This window comes from Colius striatus, chromosome 17, assembly GCF_028858725.1.
Source record: "Colius striatus isolate bColStr4 chromosome 17, bColStr4.1.hap1, whole genome shotgun sequence".
Taxonomy (NCBI): domain Eukaryota; kingdom Metazoa; phylum Chordata; class Aves; order Coliiformes; family Coliidae; genus Colius; species Colius striatus.
Window position 1 is genome coordinate 3,424,712 of NC_084775.1, and position 25,780 is coordinate 3,450,491.

The 25,780-nt window shown below is 56.5% G+C and overlaps 1 protein-coding gene across 4 annotated transcripts; it reads right to left on the reverse strand.

Moving 5' to 3' along the window:
* Positions 1-15: 15 nt before the first annotated feature.
* On the reverse strand, positions 16-25,377 carry EWSR1 (EWS RNA binding protein 1). 4 transcript variants are annotated; one of them, XM_062009760.1, is made up of 17 exons: positions 25,306-25,377; positions 22,042-22,078; positions 21,752-21,803; positions 19,388-19,505; positions 13,175-13,358; positions 11,775-11,942; positions 10,444-10,658; positions 9,262-9,442; positions 6,744-6,778; positions 6,041-6,073; positions 4,599-4,717; positions 4,233-4,362; positions 2,802-2,924; positions 2,561-2,720; positions 2,133-2,230; positions 1,634-1,922; positions 16-260 (listed from the first exon to the last, which is right to left on the reverse strand). In XM_062009760.1, exons 1-17 carry the CDS (start codon positions 25,316-25,318, stop codon positions 221-223), a joined length of 1,995 nt encoding a protein of 664 aa, XP_061865744.1. In that variant the 5' UTR covers positions 25,319-25,377; the 3' UTR covers positions 16-220. The 4 variants fall into 4 exon arrangements, with proteins under 4 accessions (XP_061865744.1, XP_061865743.1, XP_061865742.1 ...); XM_062009759.1 differs by having other exon boundaries at positions 6,744-6,781; XM_062009758.1 differs by having other exon boundaries at positions 2,561-2,924; positions 6,744-6,781.
* Positions 25,378-25,780: the final 403 nt, after the last annotated feature.

Sequence of the window (25,780 nt, forward strand, 5' to 3'; positions counted from 1 at the left end):
CCGAGCTCCTGGTGCTAACGTTGGACTTTGTTTTAATGTTTCTCAACAAACGGTGAAAAATACTAAAGTACAGACAAGGGCTGGTCATAATGTTGTGGCCAACATTATAAATATGGAATTATAAAGTTAAAACTTTTGCTTTTTTTTTCTTTTTTCTTCTTCTTCTGGTTTAAAAAATAAATCTGGTAGGAAAGGGGCGGGGGCGGCGGGCGGGGCGCTGCTAGTAGGGCCGCTCTCTGCGCTCCTGGCGGTGCTCACCCCTGCCGAGGGAGAGGAGAGGTCAGGGCTGAGCCCCACGGTCCCCTCCCACCCCTTCAAACCCAGCCCCTCAAACCCTGCCCCCAAACCCAGCTCCCAAACCCTGCCCCTAAACTCACCTCCTCAAACCCAGCCCCTCAAACCCTGCCCCCAAACCCAGCCCCTAAACTCACCTCCTCAAACCCTGCCCCCAAACCCACCTCCTCAAACCCAGCTCCCAAACCCTGCCCCTAAACTCACCTCCTCAAACCCAGCCCCTCAAACCCTGCCCCCAAACCCACCTCCTCCAACCCAGCCCCTAAACTCACCTCCTCAAACCCAGCCCCTCAACTCACCTCCTCAAACCCAGCCCCTCAAACCCTCCCCCCAAACCCAGCCCCTAAACTCACCTCCTCAAACCCTGCCCCCAAACCCACCTCCTCAAACCCAGCTCCCAAACCCTGCCCCTAAACTCACCTCAAACCCAGCCCCTCAAACCCTGCCCCCAAACCCACCTCCTCCAACCCAGCCCCTAAACTCACCTCCTCAAACCCAGCCCCTCAAACCCAGCCCCCAAACCCACCTCCTCAGACTCAGGCCCTAAACTCACCTCCTCAAACCCAGCCCCCCAAGCCTACCTCCTGAAACCAAGCCTGCAAACCTACTCCCCCAAACCCAGCCCTCAAACCCATTCCCCAAACCCACCTCCTGAAACTCAGCCTCTCAAACCCAGCCCCCAAACCCACCTCCTCAAACTCAGCCCCTAAACTCACCTCCTCAAACCCACCTCCTCAAACTCAGCCCCTAAACTCACCTCCTCAAACTCAGCCTCTCAAACCCAGCCCTCAAACCCACCTCCTCAAACTCAGCCCCTAAACTCACCTCCTCAAACCCAGCTCTCAAACCCACCTCCTCAAACTTAGCCCCTAAACTCACCTCCTCAAACCCACCTCCTCAAACTCAGCCCCTAAACTCACCTCCTCAAACTCAGCCTCTCAAACCCAGCTCTCAAACCCACCTCCTCAAACTCAGCCCCTAAACTCACCTCCTCAAACCCACCTCCTCAAACTCAGCCCCTAAACTCACCTCCTCAAACCCACCTCCTCAAACTCAGCCCCTAAACTCACCTCCTCAAACCCACCTCCTCAAACTCAGCCCCTAAACTCACCTCCTCAAACCCACCTCCTCAAACTCAGCCCCTAAACTCACCTCCTCAAACCCACCTTCTCAAACTCAGCCTCTCAAACCCAGCCTGCAAACCTACTCCCCCAAACCCAGCCCCTCCCCGTTCTCCCGTGCTGCTTCGGTCTTGCCCCTCCCCTGCTCCACCTCCGCTCACCGCCCCCATCCCCCCTCGGTGCCCCCGGGCCTGCCCCCGGCCCCGTCCCGCACGCACTTGTCCATCTTGCCGGGTCCTCCGCGCCGGCCGCCTCTGCCTCCGCCTCCCATCTGTTCCATCAGCGGGCCTGGGGGGCCGCCGGGGCCGCCTCCTCCTCCTCCTCCTCGCCGGCCGCCTCCTCCGTAGCCCCCTCGATCCATGCCCCGGCCTCCTCGGAATCCGCCTCTGTCTCCACCGCGGCCGCCTCGGAACATGCCCCCGGGGCCCCCGCGCTCCATGAGGCCGCCGCCGCCGCCGCCTCGGCCGCCTCTCATCCCCCCGGGGCCGCCTCTGCCGCGCTCACCTCCTGCCCACGGGAGAAAACCCTCGCTCAGAGGCCGGGGAGAGCCCAGCCCCGCTGCAGCCCTGCCCTGCCACCCCTCCAGCACGGCCAGCACTGGCACCGGGAGGTGTGGGAGGGCAGCCCCGAGGGCGAGGTGGGAGGGACGGAGCCGGCACGGCTCAAGGTGGGGGGTGGGTGTCTGGAGCCCCGCGGTGAGCTGCAGCTCAGCCCTACCTGGAGGGGGGAAAGGAGGTGGGAGGAAGCCCTCGGGTTTGGGAGCCTTGCACTGGTTACACTCTGTTCTCCAGGCGAAGTTCTGGTTTCCACAGCCCCTGGTGAAAGCAGCAGTTAGTGAGAAGCTGTTCCCAGAGGGAGAGCACCCAGCAGCATCACAACCGAGGCACTAAGCTTGGAAAAGACCTTTAAGATCCGAGTCCAAGGCCTCCCCTCACTCTGCCAGGCCCATGCCTGACTAACCCACGGCCCTCAGCACCCTCTCGGTGCCAAAGCTCCCAGCGCGGCTGCTGGCGGGAGGGCACGAGGAGACGGCCAAAGGGCTCTGCAGGAGCCAGATCCAGCCCCAGCCCACCTCACCCTCCCTCCCCGAGCTCGGGGAAGCCCTGGGGAAGCCCAGGGTGCTGCCTGTGGACGGGCACACTCACGGGTTGGGGCACTGCCAGTCGCCCGCTCGGTGCTGGACGCTGCCGCCAGACGGGTTTCCCCGGGAGCCCCGCGGTCCTCTCGAGGAGAAGCCACCCCTGTCGCCACCTCGGCCTCCCATCCGGCCCATGGGGCCTCCAGGGCCGCCGGGACCCCCTGGCCCTGCAAGGGAGGCTGGGTTAGGAGGAGGAGGAGGGGAGGGTGTGGGGAGGAGGAGGAGGAGGAGGAAGGGGTGTGTGTTACCTCCACGGAGAGGGGGCGGCATTCCCCGCTGCTCCCGGGGGGGCATCCCGCCCCGCAGGCTGTTCATGGGGCCCTTCTTCCGTGCCAGGGTGACTTTGAGTTTGCTCCCCTGGAAATCTTTCCCTAGGAGGAACAACACAAGGGCATTGCTTTTCTGCTCACCACCTGCAGCCTGGTGTCACACACACACACACAGCCTCAGCCGGGTGCCTGGCACAGGCAAAACTGCACCCACGGGCAAACAACTGCCACTGCAGGGGGTGCCAGACGCTGCCTGGGCAGCTGAGGGCAAGCACAGCCCCAGCACCATCCCATGTGCCCCAGCACCATCCCGTGTGCCCCAGCACCATCCCATGTGCCCCAGCTGGGACCAGGGCTCCCAGGGCAAATGCCTGAGCAGCTCGTGTGCTGCTGCAGTGAGCCAGCATGGAAACACTGACACAACAGCGCAACAGCATTGAGGCTTGCCATCTGGAACCAAGCCACTGCCCCCCAAAACGGCTCCCACTGCCCCCAAACACCCCCCACTGTGCCCAAACACTTCCCACTGCCCTCAAACATCCCCCACAGTGCCCAAAGACACCCTATTGCCCCCAAACACCCCCCACTGTGCCCAAACACTTCTCACTGCCCTCAAACATCCCCCACCGTGCCCAAAGACACCCTATTGTCCCCAAACACCCCCCACTGCCCCCCCAAACACCCCCCACTGTCCCCAAACACCCCCCATTGCCCCTCCAAACACTCCCCACTGTCCCCAAACACCTCCCACTGCCCTCAAACACCCCCACTGCCCTCAAACACCTCCCACTGCCCCCCCAAACACCCCCCACTGCCCCCAAACACCCCCCACTGTCCCCAAACACCCCCCACTGCCCCCCAAACACCCCCCACTGCCCCTCCAAACACCCCCACTGCTCCCAAACACCCACTGCCCCCAAACACCCCCCACTGCCCTCAAACACCCCCACTGCTCCCAAACACCCCCCACTGCCCCTCCAAACACCCCCACTGCTCCCAAACACCCACTGCCCCCCCAAACACCCCACACTGCCCTCAAACACCCCCACTGTTCCCAAACACCTCCCACTGCTCCCAAACACCCTCACTGCTCCCAAACACCTCCCACTGCCCTCAAACACCCCCACTGCTCCCAAACACCCCCCACTGCCCCCCAAACACCCCCCACTGCCCTCAAACACCCCCCAGCGCTCCCAAACACTCCCCACTGCTCCCAAACACTCCCCAGTGCCCCCAAATACCCCCCAGTGCCCTCAAACACCCCCCAGCGCTCCCAAACACTCCCCACTGCTCCCAAACACCTCCCCACTGCTCCCAAACACCTCCCCAGTGCCCCCAAATACCCCCCAGTGCCCCCAAACACCCCCCAGTGCCCCCAAACACCCCCCAAAGCACCAGCCCCGTGCTCACCATCAAACCACTCGATGGCTGTTTTGGCGGTGGACGGGTCATCGTAAGATACCGTCGCGTCTCCCTTGGGCTTGCCGGTCTCTTTGTCGATGTAGAGGTTTATCAGAGGCTGCCCAGTCCTCTTGTTTATCTAACAGGACAGCAAAATGTCACCTCTACTCCACAAGGGATTTACTCTCCTCTGTTTGGCTTTTGACTCCAGACAACCCAACAGTCATTTTGGCTGAGCCAAAGGGCCCCTCTGGCTGAGCGTGGGCAGACCATGGGGCTGGCCTGACAGCACAAGAACTGAGCTGCAGCTCCCAGCACCGTGGTCCTGCCCAGGGAAGGGCTACAGGGGGCAGCCCCTTCCCCTGTGCTCCTCACCTTGACAACACCACACTGTTTGAAGAAGTCAGTGAGATCCTCCAGGGTCACGTTCTCATTGAGTCCCTGCACATAAACCGAGCTGTTGTCCGAGTCCTCCTCGGGGTCCATGGGAGGGCCTGTGGGAGACAAGTCCCGGGGTCAGTGTGGGGGGACAGTCCCTCACCCACCCATGGCTTCACTCCAGGGCTGCATCTCTGCAGGGACAGGAAAACCCTTCCAACCAAGCAGAGGGAGAGGTCACCATCCTCCTCATCCAGCCCCATCCCATTCCCAGCTGCTGAGAAAAACCTTTGTGTCCCTTGGGACACCCCGCACTGCACCAACCCCCCTTCCCACTGCACTGAGGCACTGCTGGAAGCTGACACACAACTTCCAGAGCTGCCTGAGCAAGAGGAAGGAAAGAGCTGGGAGGCAACAGGCCAGGGGTGACACAGCAGGTTCCTGGGCCAGTGGGGCTCAGCTCCAGGCTATGGCTGCTTGCCAGAGGGCTTGTTGGTGGGAGCTCTGGGCTACAACTGCCTGCCAAAGGGCTTAGAGGTGGGAGCTCTGGGCTACAGCTGCCTGCCAAAGGGCTTGTTGGGAGCTCTGGGCTACAGCTGCCTGCCAAAGGGCTTGTTGGGAGCTCTGAGCTACAGCTGCCTGACAAAGGGCTTGGTGCTGGGAGCTCTGGGCTACAGCTGCCTGCCAAAGGCCTTATTGGTGGGAGCCCTGAGCTACAGCTGCCTGAAAAGGGCTTGTTGGTGGGAGCTCTGGGCTACAGCTGCCTGACAAAGGGCTTGGTGCTGGGAGCCCTGAGCTACAGCTGCCTGAAAAGGGCTTGTTGGTGGGAGCTCTGGGCTACAGCTGCCTGCCAAAGGGCTTGTTGGGAGCTCTGGGCTACAGCTGCCTGCCAAAGGGCTTGTTGGGAGCTCTGAGCTACAGCTGCCTGACAAAGGGCTTGGTGCTGGGAGCTCTGGGCTACAGCTGCCTGCCAAAGGCCTTATTGGTGGGAGCCCTGAGCTACAGCTGCCTGAAAAGGGCTTGTTGGTGGGAGCTCTGGGCTACAGCTGCCTGACAAAGGGCTTGGTGCTGGGAGCCCTGAGCTACAGCTGCCTGAAAAGGGCTTGTTGGTGGGAGCTCTGGGCTACAGCTGCCTGCCAAAGGGCTTGGTGCTGGGAGCTCTGGGCTACAGCTGCCTGAAAAGGGCTTGCTGGTGGGAGCTCTGGGCTACAGCTGCCTGAAAAGGGCTTGTTGGTGGGAGCTCTGGGCTACAGCTGCCTGCCAAAGGGCTTGCTGGTGGCCTGGCTACAGAGCAGCTCCCCCAGATCCCCCGAGCTCGTGCAGCCCAGGGTGAGCATCTCCCAAACACACTTGCTGATGAACCAGGTGTCACGAAAGCGGTGTGGAGCTGGCGGGGAATCGCCTCCTGCCCTCCCAGCTCCGCTTCCTCAGCCAATTACCTAAATCAAGGTCCGGTCCTTCCTCCATGTGTCCTGCCAGGTGGGAGAGAATGACAAGGAGGGGTGTTAGTGCATGCCTGGGGGGCCTGGGCACCGACACACACACGGCTACACCTAAGCACACCGTTACGCTCCGACCGCCCCGCGCCGCACAAGCGGCAGCGTCGCACCTCTACGTGACGATCGGCTCCTGCTCTTTCGAGCAGCTTCGGCTTTGTTTATTTTTCCAACCATTTTTAAACCCCTGGCAACTCTTTTTCTTTCTTTTCTTTTTGCCTTTTTCTTTTCCCTTGCCATTTTTTAAAACCTCTTTACCAAACCCAAGCTGTTTGGTGCTTTATTTAACGCTCGTTAAAGCAAAAAGTTACTTTACCAAAAGAAAATATCTAGATCTATAGAAAACAAACAAACAAAGCAAACAAAAAGCTGATTCAAATCCAAACTGGGAGTTTTTTTGGTTTGGTTTTTTTTTTTTCCTCCTCCTCTTTTTCCCCAAATTACACAGGTGGGTGCTGGATTCTTCCCAGTTCCCCTGTGTCCTGTCACCGCGTGGGCATGGCCGGCAGTACCCGTTACAGCCTCCTTGCAATACATCATTTTAAAACCACTTGGAAAACAAAAAGCCACTTAATTACAAAATTACACTGACTTTGCAAGTCTTTTTTTTTTTTAACACTATCCATTGTAATGCTCAAAAACTTACCACCAGGCTTATTGAAGCCACCTCGCTCTCCAGCGCTGCTGGGGGGATAAACGAAGAAATGAAGGCCTTTCCCTTTACAAAGCCAGTGCCGCTCAGAGCCTCTGCGGCTCACGGGGAAGAAGGGCACTGGCTAAACATCTCCAAACAATGCATCTCTCTCTTTCTGTTTTTCTCTCATCACAGCACTAGGCCTTTTCTTCAGGGCAGCTGGCTCAAAAATTTCCTTTCCATTATTTTCCTTCCCATGTAGGCAAGGTGTGGGGCGGGACCTTGCGCTACTGTGCAGGGTATTAGCGGTGCAATACTTGGCTCCAAACAAAAGAGACAGAACAAAGCATCGTTGAAAGGGGGGGAGGTTTGCTTCTGTGCAATGGTGGGCTTGCTGGTTAACTCCCTCCCCTGTGTGTGTACACAAAGGTGCACCCTCAGCCCCTGGGGGTCCCTGTGAAGGGGATAAGCACACGCCTCGGATGCCCTACGCCACGCTTCAGCTGGGACGGCCGCTGGGGAGCTCGGGGAGGAAGCCACACGCTCGGGTCGCTGCTCAATTCAACGAGGCTTTGCAAGGGGAAAGGGGCACAACTGAAGAGGAGGTGTGGGGTGCAGCTTTGTGGACACAGGCAGTGGGATGACCCACCTGAAAACAAGCCCTGGGGGTGTTTCTCACTCTTTGGGTTGGGGTTTGTTTTGGAAGGAGGAAGGAGCAGGGGAGGGAGAGCACCTTGTTTTGTAGCAAGTATTGCACCTCTAATAGTGGAAATGAACAGGCATCAGTACAAGAGTTGGAGCTGTTGCATGCAGCTGGGCCTCCTGCCGTTACACACCGCTTCTCTCTTGTCCAAACATTTACACTTTTGGTAAGGTTACACAATTCTAAAGTAGAATATACCTCCTCTGGCTTTAATACCAAACAACAAGTAGGCAGTTTTACCAAAGTTACAGAAGGATTCCATTTATACAATTGAGCACATTGGGGTAAAAAAGACTCTATGTGTCTATTTTTTTTCCTCTCCATATGGACACCGTGTCTAGTCCCACTTTTCATTATGCTGCCGGCTGAGTACTGAGTACGGGGACTTTCTAAGTACTGAAGTGTATACAAGGCTCTCACTTTGTAACCTGTAGCATATAAATGCGACAAAGCATGTTAAAAAGTTTCCATGTTTAACAGCCAATGAAAATAGAAAAGAATCGAGTCAATGACATTAGAGATATATATATATATATATAGAAAGGGCACTTGGAATAACATCGAGGTCCTTACCTGCCAGAGACACTGAAATCCATCAGCACAGCCTGGCAACCGGGGCCGAGTTCCCCTAGCTGCCCCCTTGGGGTGGGCACCCCCGGGAGGGGGGTGTGAGCTGATGTGAGCTGAGGTCAGGGTGGGCAATGGGCAAGGAGGGAGGTGCCAAATCTTTTTTGTAAAGGGATAGTTCTGAAGGGGGCTAGAGATTTGAAGATGTGATGATGGAGATTTCAAGTGCCTGTTGTCTACTTCAAACCGTTAACAAGAGATCAAAGAGGTGGGTGGGTGAAATCTTTCTGTGGAGTTTGGTTCTGCCCCGAGCCAATTGCAGCCGAGCTTGGCCCGGCTCTTGCTCCCATTCCCACACACCTGGAGGTTGGAGTGCTCCCAGAAAGATTTCGTGCCACTTGGATTCATTTGGACAAGGGCTCTGCAGAGTGGGGACGTGCAGTCACCACAGGCCGCGAGGAGAAGCGGCAGTGGGGGGCTGCCCGGCCGAGGAGGGGGCGAGCGGCCTCGGGGACACTCTGCAGAGCTCTGAGGGTAGGGGTGGAGGGATGGAACACACACAAAGCTTCCTCCTCCTCCTCCTCTTTGGGCTCAGTCCTCCTGCCTCACTGCTACCAAAGTACCCCAGGAGGGAAGTTGTGCTGCCGACCCCGAGGCACCAGAGCTTTCCCAAACCACATTTTGCCACCAGTTCGACCGGCCAAACTGACTGAGGCCACCCAAAAGCTCCGAGGGGAGCAGTTCTGGGAGCCTGCCCACATCTCTTTTACATTCTCAGGGTCTTGTGCCTCAAGCTCCAAGTGAGCTCTGAGCCACTCAGAGTCATGGCCCTGGTGCTGCTGCTGAGGTGAGGAGGCCTGGTAATGCAGCCAAGCCGCCAAGAGCCCCAGCAGCGAGGGGCAGGGAGAGACTCCCAGCCCCAGAACAAGGTTTGTGTGTGTCCCGTCCTCAATCCTCTGTTAATCCTCTGTTAAAACCCCACAGAGTATTTCACTCTGTGCAACCACGAAGGGAGCTGAAAGTTTCCAGGTTTAGCAATCCCCCTGATTTCCCCTCCCAGGGGCCAAACCCAAACCAAACCAAATCCATCCTGCCCCTCTTTCCCCCCCAGTTTGTGTGGCTCAGAAGCAAAGCTGCTGAGGAGACGTTCCCCACGGCAGCACCGTGGGCAACCTCAACCTTTCAGTCCCTTCTTGCCATTTATTCAAATCCTATGGGTAAACCAGAATTAGAGAAAAGGAGAAAAAGATTTGCTCTTACCCCATTCCACCACGTCCTCCTCCCCGCCCACCTCTGCTCATGCCTCCTCGGTCATATCCCCCTCTGCCCCTGCCCCGGCTCTCGGGGCCGCTCAGGTTGCGGTTCTCTCCCGGGCCTGAGAAGCCGCCCGAGTCCTGTCCGTACACGTTCATGCTGCTGGGGTGCTCCTGACGGAACGAGCCTGAGTGGGACACACAGGTGTTAGTGAGCAGGGGTGGGACAAGGCTGGCTGGATTCTTCCTCAGCCTCACAACATGATCGTAAGGAGGGGGTTGGGCTCAGGGAGGCAGCGGAGCCTGAGGGAGAGATGTCGCTTCCCCTGGGGTTTAACCTCGGGGTCTGGCACAGGGGAGCTGCTGAGGGACATGGGCAGAGACGTGGAATCACAGAGTGGTGGGGTGGGAAGGGCCCTGCAGAGCTGCTCCAGCCCCAGCCCCTGCTACAGCAGGTTCCCCTGGCTCAGGGGCACAGGAACGTGTCCAGGTGGGGTTGGAAACCTCCTGAGAAGGAGCCTCCACACCCTCCCTGGGCAGCCTGGGCCAGGGCTCCCTCACCTCAGCACCAAAGGACTTGCTCCTCCTGTGCCAGTGGCACTGCCTGTGTGCCAGTCTGTGCCTGTTCCCCCTTGTCCTGGCACTGGCCACCACACAACAAACACTGATCCCATCCTCCTGACACCCACCCCTTAGGGATTTATAACTGCTGATGAGGTCCCCAATAACTCTGGTTGGCAAAGCCCTTTCAGCTCCTGCAGTCCCAGCAGCAATCCTCCCCCTGCCCAGCTCACCACTATCCCACAGCCCTCAGAACCTCATCTCCACGGCTTTGGGATCCCTCCAGGGCTGGGCACTGCCCCAGCTCCCTGGGCAGCCTGGCACAGGGGCTGACACCCCTCTCAGGGAAACAGTTCTGCCTCAGCTCCAACCTCAACCTCCCCTGGGACAGCTTGAGGCCGTTTCCTCTTGTCCTATCACTTTTTATTTAGGAGAAGGGACCAACCATCACCACTCTGGTGACCATCACCACACCATCACCATTTGCCACCAGTGTATTTTGCAGTGAGGTAGGGCAGAACCCAGCCAGGGCACGTTCTCCCTTCAACCACAAGCTTTAGACCCTCTCCTCTGCAGAGAGCCCACCCTGTGGGAGAGCAGCCCCATCCCCTGGACCCACTGCACTCACTCTGCTGGCCATAGCTGCTGCTCTGCTGGCTGTACTGGTTGGGGGCCTGGCTGTAGGAGCCTGTGGGTGGTGGGTAACTGGTGGGAGGTGGCTGCTGCCCGTAGCTGCTTTGCTGTCCGTAGCTGCTCTGCTGTCCATAGGTGCTCTGCTGTCCGTAGCTGCTCTGCTGGGAGTAAGTGCTCTGGTCGTAACTGCTCGGCTGTGAAGAGGAATAGCTGCAAGAGAAAAGCATTGGGAAGAGGAATCAAGGCTCTGGAGATGTGTTGGGGTGCAGAAGAGACTCACTCCAGGAGGTCAGGCACTGATAAGCCAGATGTAGTGTTGTGAACCCTTTACAAAGGTGAGGGGATCCTACAGATTCTGGTCTGCTGGGAGGAGACAAAACACACCTGGAGACTGCTAAAAATCCATGTGATCATCCACTGTCTGAATCAATCACGTATTGTTCACAGCTCTGGAAAGGGGCAAGTGTGCCAGGGCAACAATCAGGGGCAATGCAAGTCACAGTCTCCCTTTCTGCCTTGGCACTGAAGTGTTATCAGGGGACTGGAACATGTGTGTGAGGAGGAAAGGCTGTGGGACCTGGGGCTGGTCAGCCTGGAGAAGGCTGAGGGGGGATCTCGTCAATGCTGATCAATACCTAAAGGGTGGGTGTCAGGAGGATGAGACCAGTGTTTGTTGTGTGGTGGCCAGTGCCAGGGCAAGGGGGAACAGGCTCAGGCTGGCACACAGGCAGTGCCACTGGCACAGGAGGAGCAAGTCCTTTGGTGCTGAGGTGAGGGAGCCCTGGCCCAGGCTGCCCGGGAAGGGTGTGGAGGCTCCTTCTCGGGAGGTTTCCAAACCCACTTGAACATGTTCCTGTGTCCCCTGAGTGAGGGGAACCTGCTTTAGCAGGGGGTTGGGCTGGGTGAGCTCTGCAGGGCCCTTCCCACTCCCACCATGCTGGGGTTTTCAGCTGATGGATGACAAATCTGTCTCCCCTCATGTAGGTTTTGAAGGTTCACAAGGACAGGCTTTAGGAGTGGGTGTCAGCATATGAAAGCCACCTGAGGAGAAGAGTTGAGCCCCTTGTCAAAGGCAAATGTGTAAGGAGGCAGCAAAGGTGTCTGGAACATACTCCATCTCCAGGAAACCTCTTAAAACCAGTTCTCATCATCTCATCTCAGAACTGCAGGTGTCTGCAGAGACACTCACTGATCCCCTGCCTCAAGGCAGCACCCCAGCCACCCCTCCCTCTATCTCAAGGCACTTTGACATCCCAGCCACCTCAACCCACCCTGAGAAAAGCCCTTGATTGGCCAAGCTGAGGGGGAAGGTGCTGGGGGAGTTACCTGGTAGGAGGGTAGGAGGGAGGTGCGGCGACCGGCTGCATGGGGTAGGTGGCTGGCACCTGGGGGTAGCTGTAGTTGCTCTGCCCATAGCCCAGGCTGGGCTGGCTGTAGCCTGTTGTACTCGATGGGGGTTGGCTGCTCTCTGGTGGTTTGCTGCCATCTGGGGGTCTATGTAGTGAGAAGGAAACATTAGTAGCAGCCAAAAGGCTCAGATGCACCCCCTCCAGGAGAGAACAGCACTACTTGTGCCTTTTGGGGAGTGTTACAGGTGCTCTGGCAGCAGCTCATGAAGCACACAATATTTCTGAAGGCACTGATGGGGTGTTTGCACATTCCCTGTCACTGAGAAAGGCCTGAGCAGCAGCTGGAGCAGAGAGCACTGCAGCTTCTGTCACTGCCTGCAGCACAAAAGCCAAGGTGAGGGATTTGGACTGGGCTGAGGAGGTGAGACAGCCATGGAGGTGTCAGTGGCTCTGCCCCTCGCTCGGGTGGGATCTGCACAACACTCGGGAACCACGAGCTCTGAAGCAGACTGAGAGCCTGCCAGTGCCCAGGCAGGGTGTGGAGGCTCCTTCTCAGGAGGTTTCCAACCCACCTGGACACGTTCCTGTGCCCCCTGAGCAAGGGGAACCTGCTGTAGCAGGGGCTTGGGCTGGAAGAGCTCTGCAGGGCCCTTCCAGCCCTCACCATGCTGGGACTGTGTGAAATGCACTGCTGCTTGATTTAGAATCCAGCACAAGCAGATATTGCTCATCATATGTTACCTGACCAAAGAAATGGGAAGGGCACTGGCCTAAGTGACCCTTAAATGTTCCTCCAACCCAAACTATCTCATGGTCCTATGCTCAGTAGTGACCCACATAGCCTGAAAATAAAGAGAACCCTTTGCCCATGACTCACACATCCCCTTCTTTTGCATCTGTCCTGCACAGCAAAAAGAGTCATTTTTGTTGCACAAGCTGGGGAAACAATCATTTTACACAATGCCAGGATCCATCCTTAAAGTGTGAGCTGATGGATCCAGCCAGAGCTGTGCCAAGCTCCACCACAAACATCTTGGGAGGGACTGAAGCACTTTTTACCCACGACTCAACAAGTCTGCATTATATATTCTAAACCTTTCCCATCTGGAGCAAAACAATTAACTCCAACACACTGTTAACAGTGCCCAGAGATGAGAGATTTAACAAGGAAACTGCCTCCAGCATCTGCAGCCATTCCTGAAGCCACAAGTGTGCTGCTCGGAGTCCTCTCTCCTCCACCATCACTCCAGAGCCCATTTTTAGCTGCTTGGCTGCTCTCTTGCCACGCTGCTGACTCATTATACCAGAGCAGAAGCCACCCTGGGGAGGGATGCAGCAGGGTGCAGGAGGCACAGCTGGGAGGCAGGGCAGCGGTACCTGGCGGGGGCGGCGGCGGGCTGCTGCCCGTAGGCCGGGTAGGCGGGCTGCGTGCCGTAGGCGGCCGGCGCGGCGTAGGAAGCCTGGGTGGTGGTCACTGTGGCTGTGCTGGTGTCGTAGGCGGCTGTGCCGTACCCCTGGACGGGCTGACTGTACGCTGGGGGGGCAGTCGGGGTGGTGTAACCTACAAGAGACAGCCTGGTGGGGTTAGTTTGGTGAGCTCGGAGCTGCTCTCCATGCGTTCTCAGAGCTCGGCAACAGCGATGGTTTGGCATCACAAATACATCCCAGGTAACCTCCAGGCCAGTAACTAACCCTCAGCTTACACAGTCACACAGTCCTCTGGTTGGCAAAGCTCTTTCAGCCCTCCCCTCACCCTGCCCAGCCCACCACTAACACATGAGTGCCTTCAGCACCTCAGCTCCAGGGCTTTGGGATCTCTCCAGGGCTGGGCACTGCCCCAGCTCCCTGGGCAGCCTGGCACAGGGGCTGACACCCCTCTCAGGGAAACAGTTCTGCCTCAGCTCCAGCCTCAACCTCCCCTGGGGCAACTCTAGCCCATTTCCTTGTCTCCTGTCATCCATTAGTGAAGAGCCTGACCCCCAGCTCCCTGCAGCCTCCTGTCAGGGAGTGTCAGAGAGTGCTGCTGTCTGTCCTCAGCCTCCTCCAGGCTCAACACTCCCCATTCCCCCAGCCTCTCCCCAGCACCCTTGTGCTCCAGCCCCAGCTCCAGTGCTCATCTCTGGACACTTCAATGTCCTTCCTGTAGCGAGGGGGCCTAAGCTAGAACTGAACACAGTGTCTGAGCTGCAGCCTCACCAGCCCTGGCTCTACCCAACAGGAGCTTTCTGGAAGCCCCCCTTGCTCTGGCACCCCAGGGCTCTCTGCCTCCAGCCACCCCAGCTCACGACTCGTGCAATAAAGGGCACGTGGCACCTTCAGAGCAGAGAGACTGACAGAGGCCCTGATAGCTCTGAAGGAAAAGAAATGCTCTCAGTTTAAGCAGTGAGGTCCCAGCCTTTCAGCTTTTGTGCACACTAAAAGCAGTGAGTGGCACCAGGCTGACTTGAGAAGCCTTTTCTGAGGCACTTAGGGAGTTTCATTTTAAACCAGCAATTCTGGAGAGAAAAGCAAAGCACTTTCCATTTGCTTCAACTGAAGAGAAAGGCCAACAAAAAGACACGAGGCAGCTCCTGATGTTTTATGTACCTTTGCTTTTCTCAGCATTTCAGTTTGGTTTGGGTACAAAAAGCTCAGTGCTTGGACATCTCCTCTGAACAGTTTCACCAGGACACCCGAGATCCCAGTTCAGCCTTGTCAGAGGTGCTTGGTGAAGCCCATGTTAAGCCCAGATGCCTAGTTGAGAATCTTGTGAGCAGTTCTTCAAATGATGAAACAGAGACTTAAGTGGGGAGGGAAAAAATACCCAAATCAATTAAATTCTCTTGGCAAAAGTTGTTTTGGCCAAACCCATTAAACACTGACTGCCAAAGAGCAGCAGCAACTGCTCTGGGTCTTATTGATGGGATCTTAATTGCATCAATTAAAGTAACAGCTTCTGTATTGCTTCTTGGTTTTAATCAACACAGGGCACTGGGGATGGACTTTTCCTTCTTATTATACAGCACTTGAGACAGATTGTGCTGTAGTTTTATTTCAATGCCCTAAACAAATGTGCCTGCAGCAGGGTGCTGTGTGTCCTCCCAGAGCGCTCGTGGCCATTCCACATCTCGCTGGCCCACCTACAAACTCAGGGCCCTTCCTGATGGCTTCTCTGAATCAGCCACAGGAAAGAGGAAGAGAAGTTAAGAAGAGGAAGTTTGCACAGCACTTTAGTTAAAATCTCAACCTTCTGTTGCTTTCTGGTTAACCTCAGGATCCTGAGGCAGGGGCTCCATGGGGACACTGTCAGCACCTGCTGAAAAGCCCCTCCTGCTCCCACCAGCTTCATCCCTCCTGCCCTGGGCTAATCCACAGAGCAAGGTGTTCTACCTGAAGAGCCCTGTGCTCCTCACATCATCCACAGCCTGGCTTCACAGAATCCCAGCATGGTGGGGGTGGGAAGGGCCCTGCAGAGCTGCTCAGCCCCAGCCCCTGCTAAAGCAGGTTCCCCTGGCTCAGGGGGCACAGGAACGTGTCCAGGTGGGGTTGGAAACCTCCTGAGAAGGAGCCTCCACACCCTCCCTGGGCAGCCTGGGCCAGGGCTCCCTCACCTCAGCACCAAAGGACTTGCTCCTCCTGAGCCCGTGGCACTGCCTGTGTGCCAGCCTGTGCCTGTTCCCCCTTGTCCTGGCACTGGCCACCACACAACAAACACTGGCCCCATCCTCCTGACACCCACCCTTTAGATACTTTAGATGCTAATAAAGCCCACACCCCCCCTCAGTCTCCTCTTCTCCAGGCTGAACAGCCCCAGGTCCCACAACCTTTCCTCACAAGGAAGATGCTCCAGTCCCCTCAGCATCTTGCTGGCCCTGCACTGGCCTCTCTCCAGCAGTTCCCTGTCCCTCTGCAGCTGGGGAGCCCAGAACTGGCCCCAGGACTCCAGATGAGGCCTCAGCAGGGCAGAGCAGAGGGGCAGCACAACCTCCCTCACCCTGCTGCCCACACTCTCTTGCTGCCCCCAGGCTGCCATTGGCTTCTTGCCCACGAGGGCACATTGCTGCTCATGGTCAGTTTATCATCACCCAGCACTCCCAAGTCCCTCTCCTGGAGCTGCTCTCCAGCAGGTCAATCCCCATCCTTCCACCTCCACAGCCAGACAGGAAGCTGCTCTCCCCACCAGGAAATAACACCCCAATCACTAGCAAAGTCACTCTCGTGGCCATTCTTCCTTTCTATTGCTGAGAGGTTCCCTGCAAAGCCAAGTCCTGCCCTGAGCCTGGAGGGGATGATGCTGAGAAAACAAGGACTTTTAGAGCCTCAGACAAATTTAAACAGTCCACTTCAATATGAGCCACCACAGCATTTCCAGGGAGAGCTCTGATGGCAGGAGTTAAATGAATCCTCCTTTGAACTGACCACACACACACACAGCCCAAGTACAGGCTGCAGGAAGTGCTGCTGAAGCCACAGCCTTGCCCTGGGCTCTCCCCCTCAGGCTGGGAGCCCTGCACTAGCCCTCCCACATCTAGGCCTCCTCCTTTCTCAGGACCAGGACAAGCAACCTGAGCTCTTCAGGTGAGGCACAGCAGCAGTTGTTAACACACCTGGCTCTGCACAGCCAGCAGGACACAAGGAAAGGAAAGAAATCCCACCTTGAACTGTAATGCTTGAGCTCTAGATGGAGCATTTCCTTCTGCAAGCAGGAAGGGGCTGTAGCATGGAAGGAGAGCCAGGGATCTAACAGCCCACTGCTCTGCATTTCATTTCAACAGCTTAGTTTAGGTACTCTGAAAATGAAAAGCTGACTTTTTGATGGGAGGGGCATTGCCACTTCTTTCTCCTTCCCCCACCAGTCAGCAGGACAACACAGCAAGGCCACAGAACAGCAACTGTAAGGAGGGGGGAAGAGAAGAACTCTGCAACCTGCTTAAGAAGACCAGTGATGTGGCTCAGTTTCCTCTCAGAAGTACCCAAGCCTGCAAGGAAAAGCCTTAGTGAAGCCTAAGGATTCTCTGGGTGGAAGGAAAAGCTTCCAGGATTTGGTCCTCAGTGACCATCACCTGAAAATACTGGCTTAAAAGAGCTTTCTTCTGAAAGAAGTAGGCTTTGCATTAGCTAGCAGGAGGTTTGGAAGGCTTCTCTTCTTCAACAAGTGTGTTCAAAGCCACCTGGGTGGCCAAGTTGAGTTGATTCCCCTTTGGCTTGTGCATCTCCCACCAGTGAGGGCCTGGAGAAGGGGATGGAGAGGTGACCCTCTCTGCTCTGTTTGGCTGCATCAGGTTACTGTGGTGGCCAGGACAGCTCTGGGGGTATTCATTCCAAACTCTACATCCATCAGGGAGTTAAACCACACTTACATCCTACAGTTCACAGACAAAAAGAGGAGCAAGGGCTGGCTGTCTTTAGAGCAATTCCCATTGCTGTAGACTCACAGTTGAACATTTGCAAGGCTGGCTGTGTCCCTAGATGACACTGTGAGGAATGACCTGAAGAGATGTGACTCCTGGAACTCACACTCCCACACCACAGTGATTACAGAGCAAACCAGGTGTGATGGGGCTGAGAGCCCAAAGGCTCCCCAACCCTTCTTCTTTGTACCAAAGGGACAGGATGACACCAAAACACCTTTTCCTCCAGCCCTGGGGAAGGAAGAAGGAGCCAGCTCCCTCAGGCAGCTCCCCAACCCTCACCTGAGGCTCTGAGGGGATGCAGAGGAACCATCTGCCCTTTCTGCAGAGCCCCAAGAGAGTATTTCTGGAAAGGATTTGCATTTCCCTAACCACAATGGCATCTTACTCAAAAAACCCCAGGCTGTTAAGACAAAAAAATATCACTTTTGCTGTTCAGTAATTGCAGACTACTCTGCTCCAGGGAGGCACTGCCTAGGAAAAAGAAACTCAGCCCTAAAACCAGTCTCTCAGGGCACAGAGATGTGTGCCCCAGGCAACACCCCAGGCTTTCTGTCAGTAGGAAATGAAGAGCAGAGCTGGAGAGAGGGAGGGAGGTTTCCAGCACTATCAGTCTCCCTTGCAGAGCTCCAGCTCCCTCAGGACAGTTAGAGGTAGCAAGAATAAACACAACCTGGCCCTCAGCCTGGAGAATAACATCAGCAGCTCTGCCACAGCCCCCTGCCACGCTCTGACAGCAGCTTTATTCTTCACCACTCCCCAAGTTTTCTTCTTTCTGATGAAAAGAAAGCCCAACATTTTGCCCAGCTGTGCAGAAAAGGTTCTTATTCTCCATAATACTTATTCCTCCAGCAAACACCCTCTTAAGGGACAGGGCAAACAGCTGCCTGTGCCCCCAGCAGGGCTGGAGCCCATGGGAAGGATTTAAAGGGTTCAAAGGTTTCTAAGACAGGGATTTTGGAAGTCTACAAATGCTGTTGTGCTGCCAATTTCTGTCCATGTGCTTGGAAAGAGAAGGCAAAACCACCCCTGTAGATAACCTGCAGCATTAGCTGAAGGGCACTGGCTCTGCAGGATGTGCACTAACTGCCAGGTGGGGATTTTCCTTATCCTTACATTCAATGTTTGGAGTGCTGTGTAACTGGATAAACTCTAGGTTACCACTTTCTCTTCACCTAACACTTCCTAAATGGCTTTTGTCTTCCCCACTGCCTGTCTGTCCTGCTCTCCCCTTGCTTTGGGAAGTATTTAAGCAAGCTGCTGCTCTCGTGGATGTCTCTAACATCTCTCACAGCAAAGGACTAACCTGCAGAAAGCAGTACCTGAGGCATTCCAAGGAGGAACATCTGCTTTCTTTTTCAAAGCCTCCTGAATATTCAGCCTAAACATATCAGCACTGAATTGATGCCTCAATAGTTTTCTCTCAGACATGGGAGACAGTGGCACACACAGAACTCCAGCTGTAAGAGCACAGGCTGGGACAGCTGACAGTGCATTAATGAACACATGATGGAGGTGGCTGCACTGGAAACCCAAAGACAACATGGAACATGCAAAGGTGGTGGTGGTGGTGGTGGGGAGACCTGGATGTGTCTAACCATGCTGGTTACCCTTTAGGAATCATTCCAAACATCTTGGGAGTAGCTGTTGTTATTGCTTGGGAAGTTTAATCCATGAAACATGCCACTTTGTGAGCTGTGGAGGTGGCCAATGGCAGTGCAGCCAAGTAGATTCTTACTGTCACTGTCAGTGCTCTGCTGACAAGAGGCTTTTAGCACTAAACCCAGCTGGCCCCCAAAGGGTTAACCCTGCAAGTTTAGACAGGATGAGACATTATTTTTCCATGCAAGAGTGAGCAGGATAGTCAAACCTGGACTGGTCCCTTCTACTGTGGGAAGCACAAGACAAAAAGTAGAGGGTATACTATCAGAACAGGCATCCTTCACTGATTCTTCAGGCAGATGAGGTGCTGAGGACACAGCTTTGCTCTCAGCACCCACACTTAGTTCCACCACAGCACCCAAAACCTTCCTTGAGGTATTCAAGGGGTATTTTTAGTTCCTCCTCCTCAGCCCACCCTCCACCTCTTCACATCATTCCAATCCCTCTGGAGGAAGGAAGCCTAGGAGTCGTGCAGTCTGGTTTTGGGGATGAGTTTCCCTCCCCAGGGTAAGTCAGGGCCTTGTAAGGGGGGTCTTACCAGCGGGGGGCTGCCCGTAGGACGTGGCATACGCCGTCTGCCCGTAGGTGGTCTGGGGCTGTGTGTAGCTGACGTCCGTGGGTTGGCCGTAGGTGCCGTAACTCTGTTGCCCGTAGGTCTGCTCCAAAGAGGATACAAATGGCATTTGTGATCAGATGTGACTCACAGGGATACAGAGAGGCTGTTTCAGTGATGGCCCCAGGCTGGGGGATCTGTGTTACCTCATGTATTGAAAGCAGAGTCAGAGCCTGTCTAAGTTTTGGTACCGTGGCAGATTTCAGCTCTGATCTGATGCTACCAAGGCAGTTTGGCAGTGCCAGGACCAAAGGGGCAGCCTCTCACTTTTTCACCACATACCTCTGCGCTACACAAAGCAGGACAGGAGAGCATCCAGCTCCTCAGAATCACCTGAGCACTCATCAACATCCACAGGTCCCTCCCCAGGACCAGCCTGGAATACAGGCAGTGGGGCTACACCGAGGGCAAACCTCTACCAGGTGAAACAAGGCAGCCACTCCAGCATAAAACTGCTTTAGTAGTCACTGTTTCATGTTTCTGTGAAGTTGTTCTGAATATTCTTCATGGCTACCTGACAACAGGTTGGAACACAGGAGCTTATGTAGGTGTCCAAGGGTGGGATGGGCAGGAGCATCACCAACCGTCCCGCTTACAGCTGTGTCTGGCCCGTGTCTTTGTGCTCAGAGAGACAGCAGCTCCCAACTTGCCCCCTCCCAGAGCTCAGTTTCCAGCCCAAACCATCACTGAGGCATCACTTCTGCCCACTGCCTGCCTCAAGCCTGTAATGCAGCAGCTCTGAGCAACTCCTCAGCTGTGCTGATGTGGCCAACAGCTCAGTGTGGCTGGCTTGGTGCTGCACCATGGGGTGGGAAGGGCCCTGCAGAGCTGCTCCAGCCCCAGCCCCTGCTAAAGCAGGTTCCCCTCGCTCAGGGGACACAGGAATGTGTCCAGGTGGGTTTGGAAACCTCCCCAGGAATCTCCACACCCTCCCTGGGCAGCCTGGGCCTGGGATCAAGAGCCACCTGAGCCCTGTGCAGGGGAGCAGCTGCCTCAAACTTCAGGCACCAGCCAACTGCCAACAGCTTTGTGTGTGACCAGCAGTTTGGTTTGGGATAAAACTCCAGTTACAGCTCAGGAAGTGACAGCAAGACAGCCCTCAGCTCCAGCTTCTCAGAGGGATTTACTGACTCCTGCAGCAGCCAGGAGCTTTTTGGGATCTAAACCTGTGTTAGTCCTGAGGCAGCCTCCTTGAACTCAAGCCTGAGATCTCAATCAGGAGTAGAAAAGCCCCAGAGCAGGCTGAGTATGTCACTGTCTGTGGAAGCTCACTACATCAAGAGATGCTGCAAACCTCCCATGGCTTCTTACCTACTGCTGAGTTTAGTTGTTTTACAACTACAGAATCACTTGGGTTGGCAAAGCCCTTTCAGCTCCTGCAGTCCCAGCCCTCCCCTCCCCAGCCCAGCACTAACCCACAGCCCTCAGCACCTCAGCCTCACGCCTTTGGGATCCCTCCAGGGCTGGGCACTGCCCCAGCTCCCTGGGCAGCCTGGCACAGGGGCTGACACCCCTCTCAGGGAAACAGTTCTGCCCCAGCTCCAACCTCAACCTCCCCTGGGGCAACTCCAGCCCCTTTCCTCTTGTCCTGTCATTCACTACTGGGGAGAAGTTGTAGTGTCCCACCAAAGGACATCCCCAGGCCTTCCCTTCCTACACTTGGCACAAGCAAAATGAACTGCCTCAAAGCTGCTCAGTAACACTCCGATGCCTTTGATACAGACACACTCTTGGGCTGCAGGATTCTCCCTTCAAAAACCTCTCTGGAGAGCTGAGGGGGGCAATGAACTTAGAGAATCACACAACTCACACTCCTTTTTGAGGCCAGAAGTTTCCCTTAGGAGGGTGTATCCACAAGAGAGAGGATCCACAGCTTCAGCAGCAACACCTCCACGAGAAACCAATCCATTCCCTCCTCCTTTGTCCAACTGCTGCAATCTCACAAGTGGCCATTTCCCCCCTGTTCTATTCCTGCTTTTCTCTCCTCACCACTGAGTAAAACACCCACCAACAAGGTGGTGTCAAACACACCCTGAGAATTAGGCTTTTAGAATCCTCTTGACCACAACCAGCTCAGTCCTCAGTGGGGAATGTTGTGGCTCCTGGGTATTCAGGTTGCTTTTCCTTTGCCAAAGCAACTTGGGGCGTGTGGGAAGCTGAGACAAAACCTTTCAGGACAGATATTGATGCTGGATGGGGAGGTTTTTTGGTGGCTGGCAGAGCCTTGTGTGGTTTACTGGAAGCCACTTGATTTCAGCAGCAATGCTAAAACAGCCTTGTTGTCTTTACCTGGGTGGTCTGTGCATATCCTTGAGCTGGCTGAGGTGCATAGGCGCTGTAGCTGTGAAAGGAAGCGAGACACATGGATAAAACCTCCCCTGACTGGTGTAAAACAGCCAGCCCCAGACCATTTGCATGCATTCAACTGATTGCTGCTCAACTTACTGAGGCAATTCAGTATCTAGAAGCTGGGGGGAAACCCCAGGATTTACAAACAGAGCTAAGACTAAAGCACAATTACTATACACTTCTAGTGCATCTTTTTAAAAGAGAAAGGATGAGCCCATACTGCTACTTACCCCTGCTGAGCTGCTGCTTGGCTATAGGTACTATAATCTACAAGAAAACACAAAGGGGGAAAAAGAAACAAGTTGACAAAGGCTTAACAATTCCAGCACAGCAGCTGGAATTTCCTCCTGCAGCTTGAAAGAGCTGCTATAAAGCCACTTCCAAAAGAGAGTAAGGTAAATGCCACTTTTTCAGTCTTTTGGAAGGGAACAACCCTTTCTCTCTTCCCTTCATTGTTGCAAACAGCAACAACTTTGATCTCAAATGGCCCTGCTTTAATTGAGCTGCCACCTTGGATGACACCCAAGGGGGTTGGGCAAGAGGGTGTTTTGGTTTGGAACAACCTCCCCCTCCTCCCAGCCTGATTTCAAAGGGCCAGGTTGTAAGTTTTGGGGGTCTGGAGAAATCACCACTTCTTTCACTTCTAAGAACATAAACAAATGTCTGGAAAGTTCCAACACTTGTCTCCTGGCAGGGCTGAATTCCCTCCCCAAAGCCCCTGCTCCATGCCAAGGCCCTGATTTAGAGCTGAACGGAAATCCTGACAATCCAGGCAGAGAAATGTCTGCTGGGCTGGGGTGGTTTTTGCTGGCAGGGATGGAAAATTGCATCCACACAGCAATTACGAGGCTGGAGTTGAAATGATTACAGCTCCTACAAGGACATCCTCCCTCCTCCAAGTCACCAAGCAACTCCAGCTCCCAGCCAAACATCCAGAGGGAATGATGAGTTCAGCACTCAGATGGGATTCCAGTGCTCCCAGGACCACAGAAGTCCTGAGGATGGAGAGGAGGAGGGAGCCTGGAGCTTGTGCACCCCTGGCTGAGCCAGAGGAGGAAGCTGGAGGTCAGGAGAGCTTTCCCTGGGCATTGCCACAGGTAGCTGTGTGTGGAAAGAGGTTCAGGTGCTTCTCTCACAATCAGGGTACAGTGACCTCAGTCAGAAAACTGAAGATGATGAATTTGAGGAACCCAACTGACAACTCAGTCACAGAATCACAGGATTGTTTGGGTTGGCAAAGCCCTTTCAGCTCCTGCAGTCCCAGCCCTCCCCTCTCCCTGCCCAGCCCAGCACTGACCCACAGCCCTCAGCACCTCAGCCCCAGGGCTTTGGGATCCCTCCAGGGCTGGGCACTGCCCCAGCTCCCTGGGCAGCCTGGCACAGGGGCTCACACCCCTCTCAGGGAAACAGTTCTGCCTCAGCTCCAACCTCAACCTCCCCTGGGGCAACTCCAGCCCCTTTCCTTGTGTCTTGTCATCCACTAGTGAAGAGCCTGACCCCCAGCTCCCTGCAGGCTCCTGTCAGGGAGTGTCAGAGAGTGCTGCTGGCTGCCCTCAGCCTCCTCCAGGCTCAACACCCCCATTCCCTCAGCCCCTCCCCAGCCCCCTTGTGCTCCAGCCCCTTCCCCAGCTCTGTGCCCAGCTCTGGCCACGCTGCAGCCCCTCAGTGTCCCTGTGGCAGTGAGTGAGGGGCCCAGCACAGGGGACAATCCCTGCCCTGCTCCTGCTGCCACCCCAGTGCTGGTACAGGCCAGGATGCCCTTGGCCTTCTTGCTCAACTGAGCACGCTGCTGGCTGACTTCCTTCAGCCTTCAGTTGTCCCTGGGCTGGCAGGGCTGCTCTAACACCTTCAGCACCAGGAATCACTTTGAACAGACCCTTTTCATGCACCACAACCCCCTGTTTCTTCAGGAAGAAACCTCTAAGAAAGTTTTCTTCTCCTCCTCCCAACCCCTCCACGTGAGCTCAAGCCCTTCCCCCTTGGTGCTCCCCTCAGCTGATGATGCAGCTCAGGAAAGGAACTGTGAGTTCTGACAGCCATTAACTGCTTTTCACCCTTGCACCAGAGCACAGCAACCAGCAGGAGCACATGAGGAAGGCACCTGAAACACTGCACACAACAACTGCTTCCCTGCTCCAAGCAGCACAAGCTGCTCTGGCACCACTCCTGCCTCCTCACAGCCTGTCATGCCTACCACTCACAACTTTGGCTTCTTCAATTCAGGGCTGCTGCTCTTTTCTTCTCTTCTTTGACAGTTTACACGTGCCTCTGAGAAACCCTGAGTATTACAAACCACTCTCACCCATTCCCCCTTGTCCCTCCAGCCCCCCTTAAACCTCCCTGCACACCCTCCTCCACCCCTGCCCCTCCTCTCCTAAACCTCTCCACCCTCCAGCACTGATATTCTCCACTCTCCTCACTCAACCCTCATTTTCTGCACCCCACCGGGTTACCACAGCCTTTCAGGCTCTTTAAAAGCAGCCCAGGATGCCAAGCACAGACCTCCCCAACCTTCCATCCCCACCTCCCACAGAGCTGCCAGGACACCCAAGTCTCCCCTCCCAACCCCCATCCCCCCTCTGAGCCTTCCCCCAGATCCTCCCTAAACGTATCATTTTACCCTTTGGAGGATTTAAACCCAGGTGTCCAAGCTGCAATTTCCCTCTGCTGATCCCTTCCCTTCTTCATTTGCTCAAATCTAATGCTTCATTTACTCAAAAACCATCCCCGAGCCTTTGTTTCCAGTGGGAAATTAAATCTCCATCCTTCTATTTCACGAGGGCTCCGGGGCACAATAGCTCAGCCAAAAATAGCGTCAACATTCCCACCTCCGAGGTCGATTTTTAACCCCCGTTTCGGACGATACCCCCCCGCCACGTGCTTCTTTAGCCACGGGGTTTTGTTTGAAGCCCTCTCCAAGGTGATGTTAGCCACATTCCCTCGCCCTCTTGGCTGTTTCCTCGGCGGAGGGGCCCGACTTTTGCTGCTCGCGGCTGTAGGGCTGATGCCCTGCTCGGTTAAACCTCATTTGCAGGCGGTTGGGGTAAAAAACCCCTCAAAATACCCGCCGGTTTAGGCAAAGGACGCGGCTTTGCGCCAGGCGGAGCCCTGAGCAGCCCCCGGGAAGGCGCAGGGAGCCCCCCGGGAGGGCAGCGAGCTCCCGGGCGAGCATCCCTCGCGGCGGCCGGCCCCGCCGTGGGACGCGGCCCTTCCACAACGCCGTGCGAGGGACCGTCCGGGCGGCGCGACCCCGAGCGTCCGGCCAGCGCGGGGCCGGCGGGGCGCGGGCCGTGAGGGCGCCGAGGCCGGGAAGGCCCCGGGCGGGACAGGGCCGCGGCCCCCGCGCCGCCCCGCCCGCCGTGAGGCGCAGCCCCCGCCTCAGCGCGTCGCGGCCGGCCCCGGCGCGGCAGGACGGCCCGGCTGCGGGCGCTGGCGCCGGCGCGGCCCCGCGGCGAGGCCTCGGCGCGGCCCGTCCAGCCCCCGGCCCCGCTCACCCGTCGACGCCATTTTCTCGCCTTCCTCCTCCGCGCTCCCAACGTCCGGCGGCCGCCGCCGCCCCGCGCTGCGCATGCGCCGCCCGGCCCAGGCGGCACGGACCACGGAGGCGGCGGCGGCGGGGGGGGGGCAGCACCGGCGAGTGGCGGCGCGGCGAGGGCTCGGCTCTCCTCATCCCGCCGCTGCCCGGCGGTTCGCGCTCTCCGCGGAGAACCGCGACTGTCCCGGGCCGCGGAGCCCGCCGCTGGGAAGCGCGGTTCTGCCGAGGCGCCGCGCTCTCCCCCCATCTCCCCCCGCCGGGCCGAAGGGTGGTACGTCCCGCAGCCGTTAGGGACCGTCGCGCAAGAGGCGGTGGCGGCGGGAGGCGGAGCGGGGCGGCCCGCAGCGTGCCCCGGGGCGTGGCGCGGGGGCGACCGTGGGCAGCCTGGCACGAGGGGGTGCTGGCCCTCGGGTGTCGGGGCGCGGCCCGGTGTG

Bases quoted from the DNA above. Each gene is read 5' to 3' on its own strand.
- EWSR1 (XM_062009758.1), bottom strand. The intron at 19,506-21,751 runs GTAAAGACAACA...TCTTTGGAGCAG, and splicing joins GATATGCACAGACCACCCAG to ACCTACGGGCAACAGAGTTA. The intron at 2,925-4,232 runs GTGAGCACGGGG...TGTTCCTCCTAG, and splicing joins AGCCATCGAGTGGTTTGATG to GGAAAGATTTCCAGGGGAGC.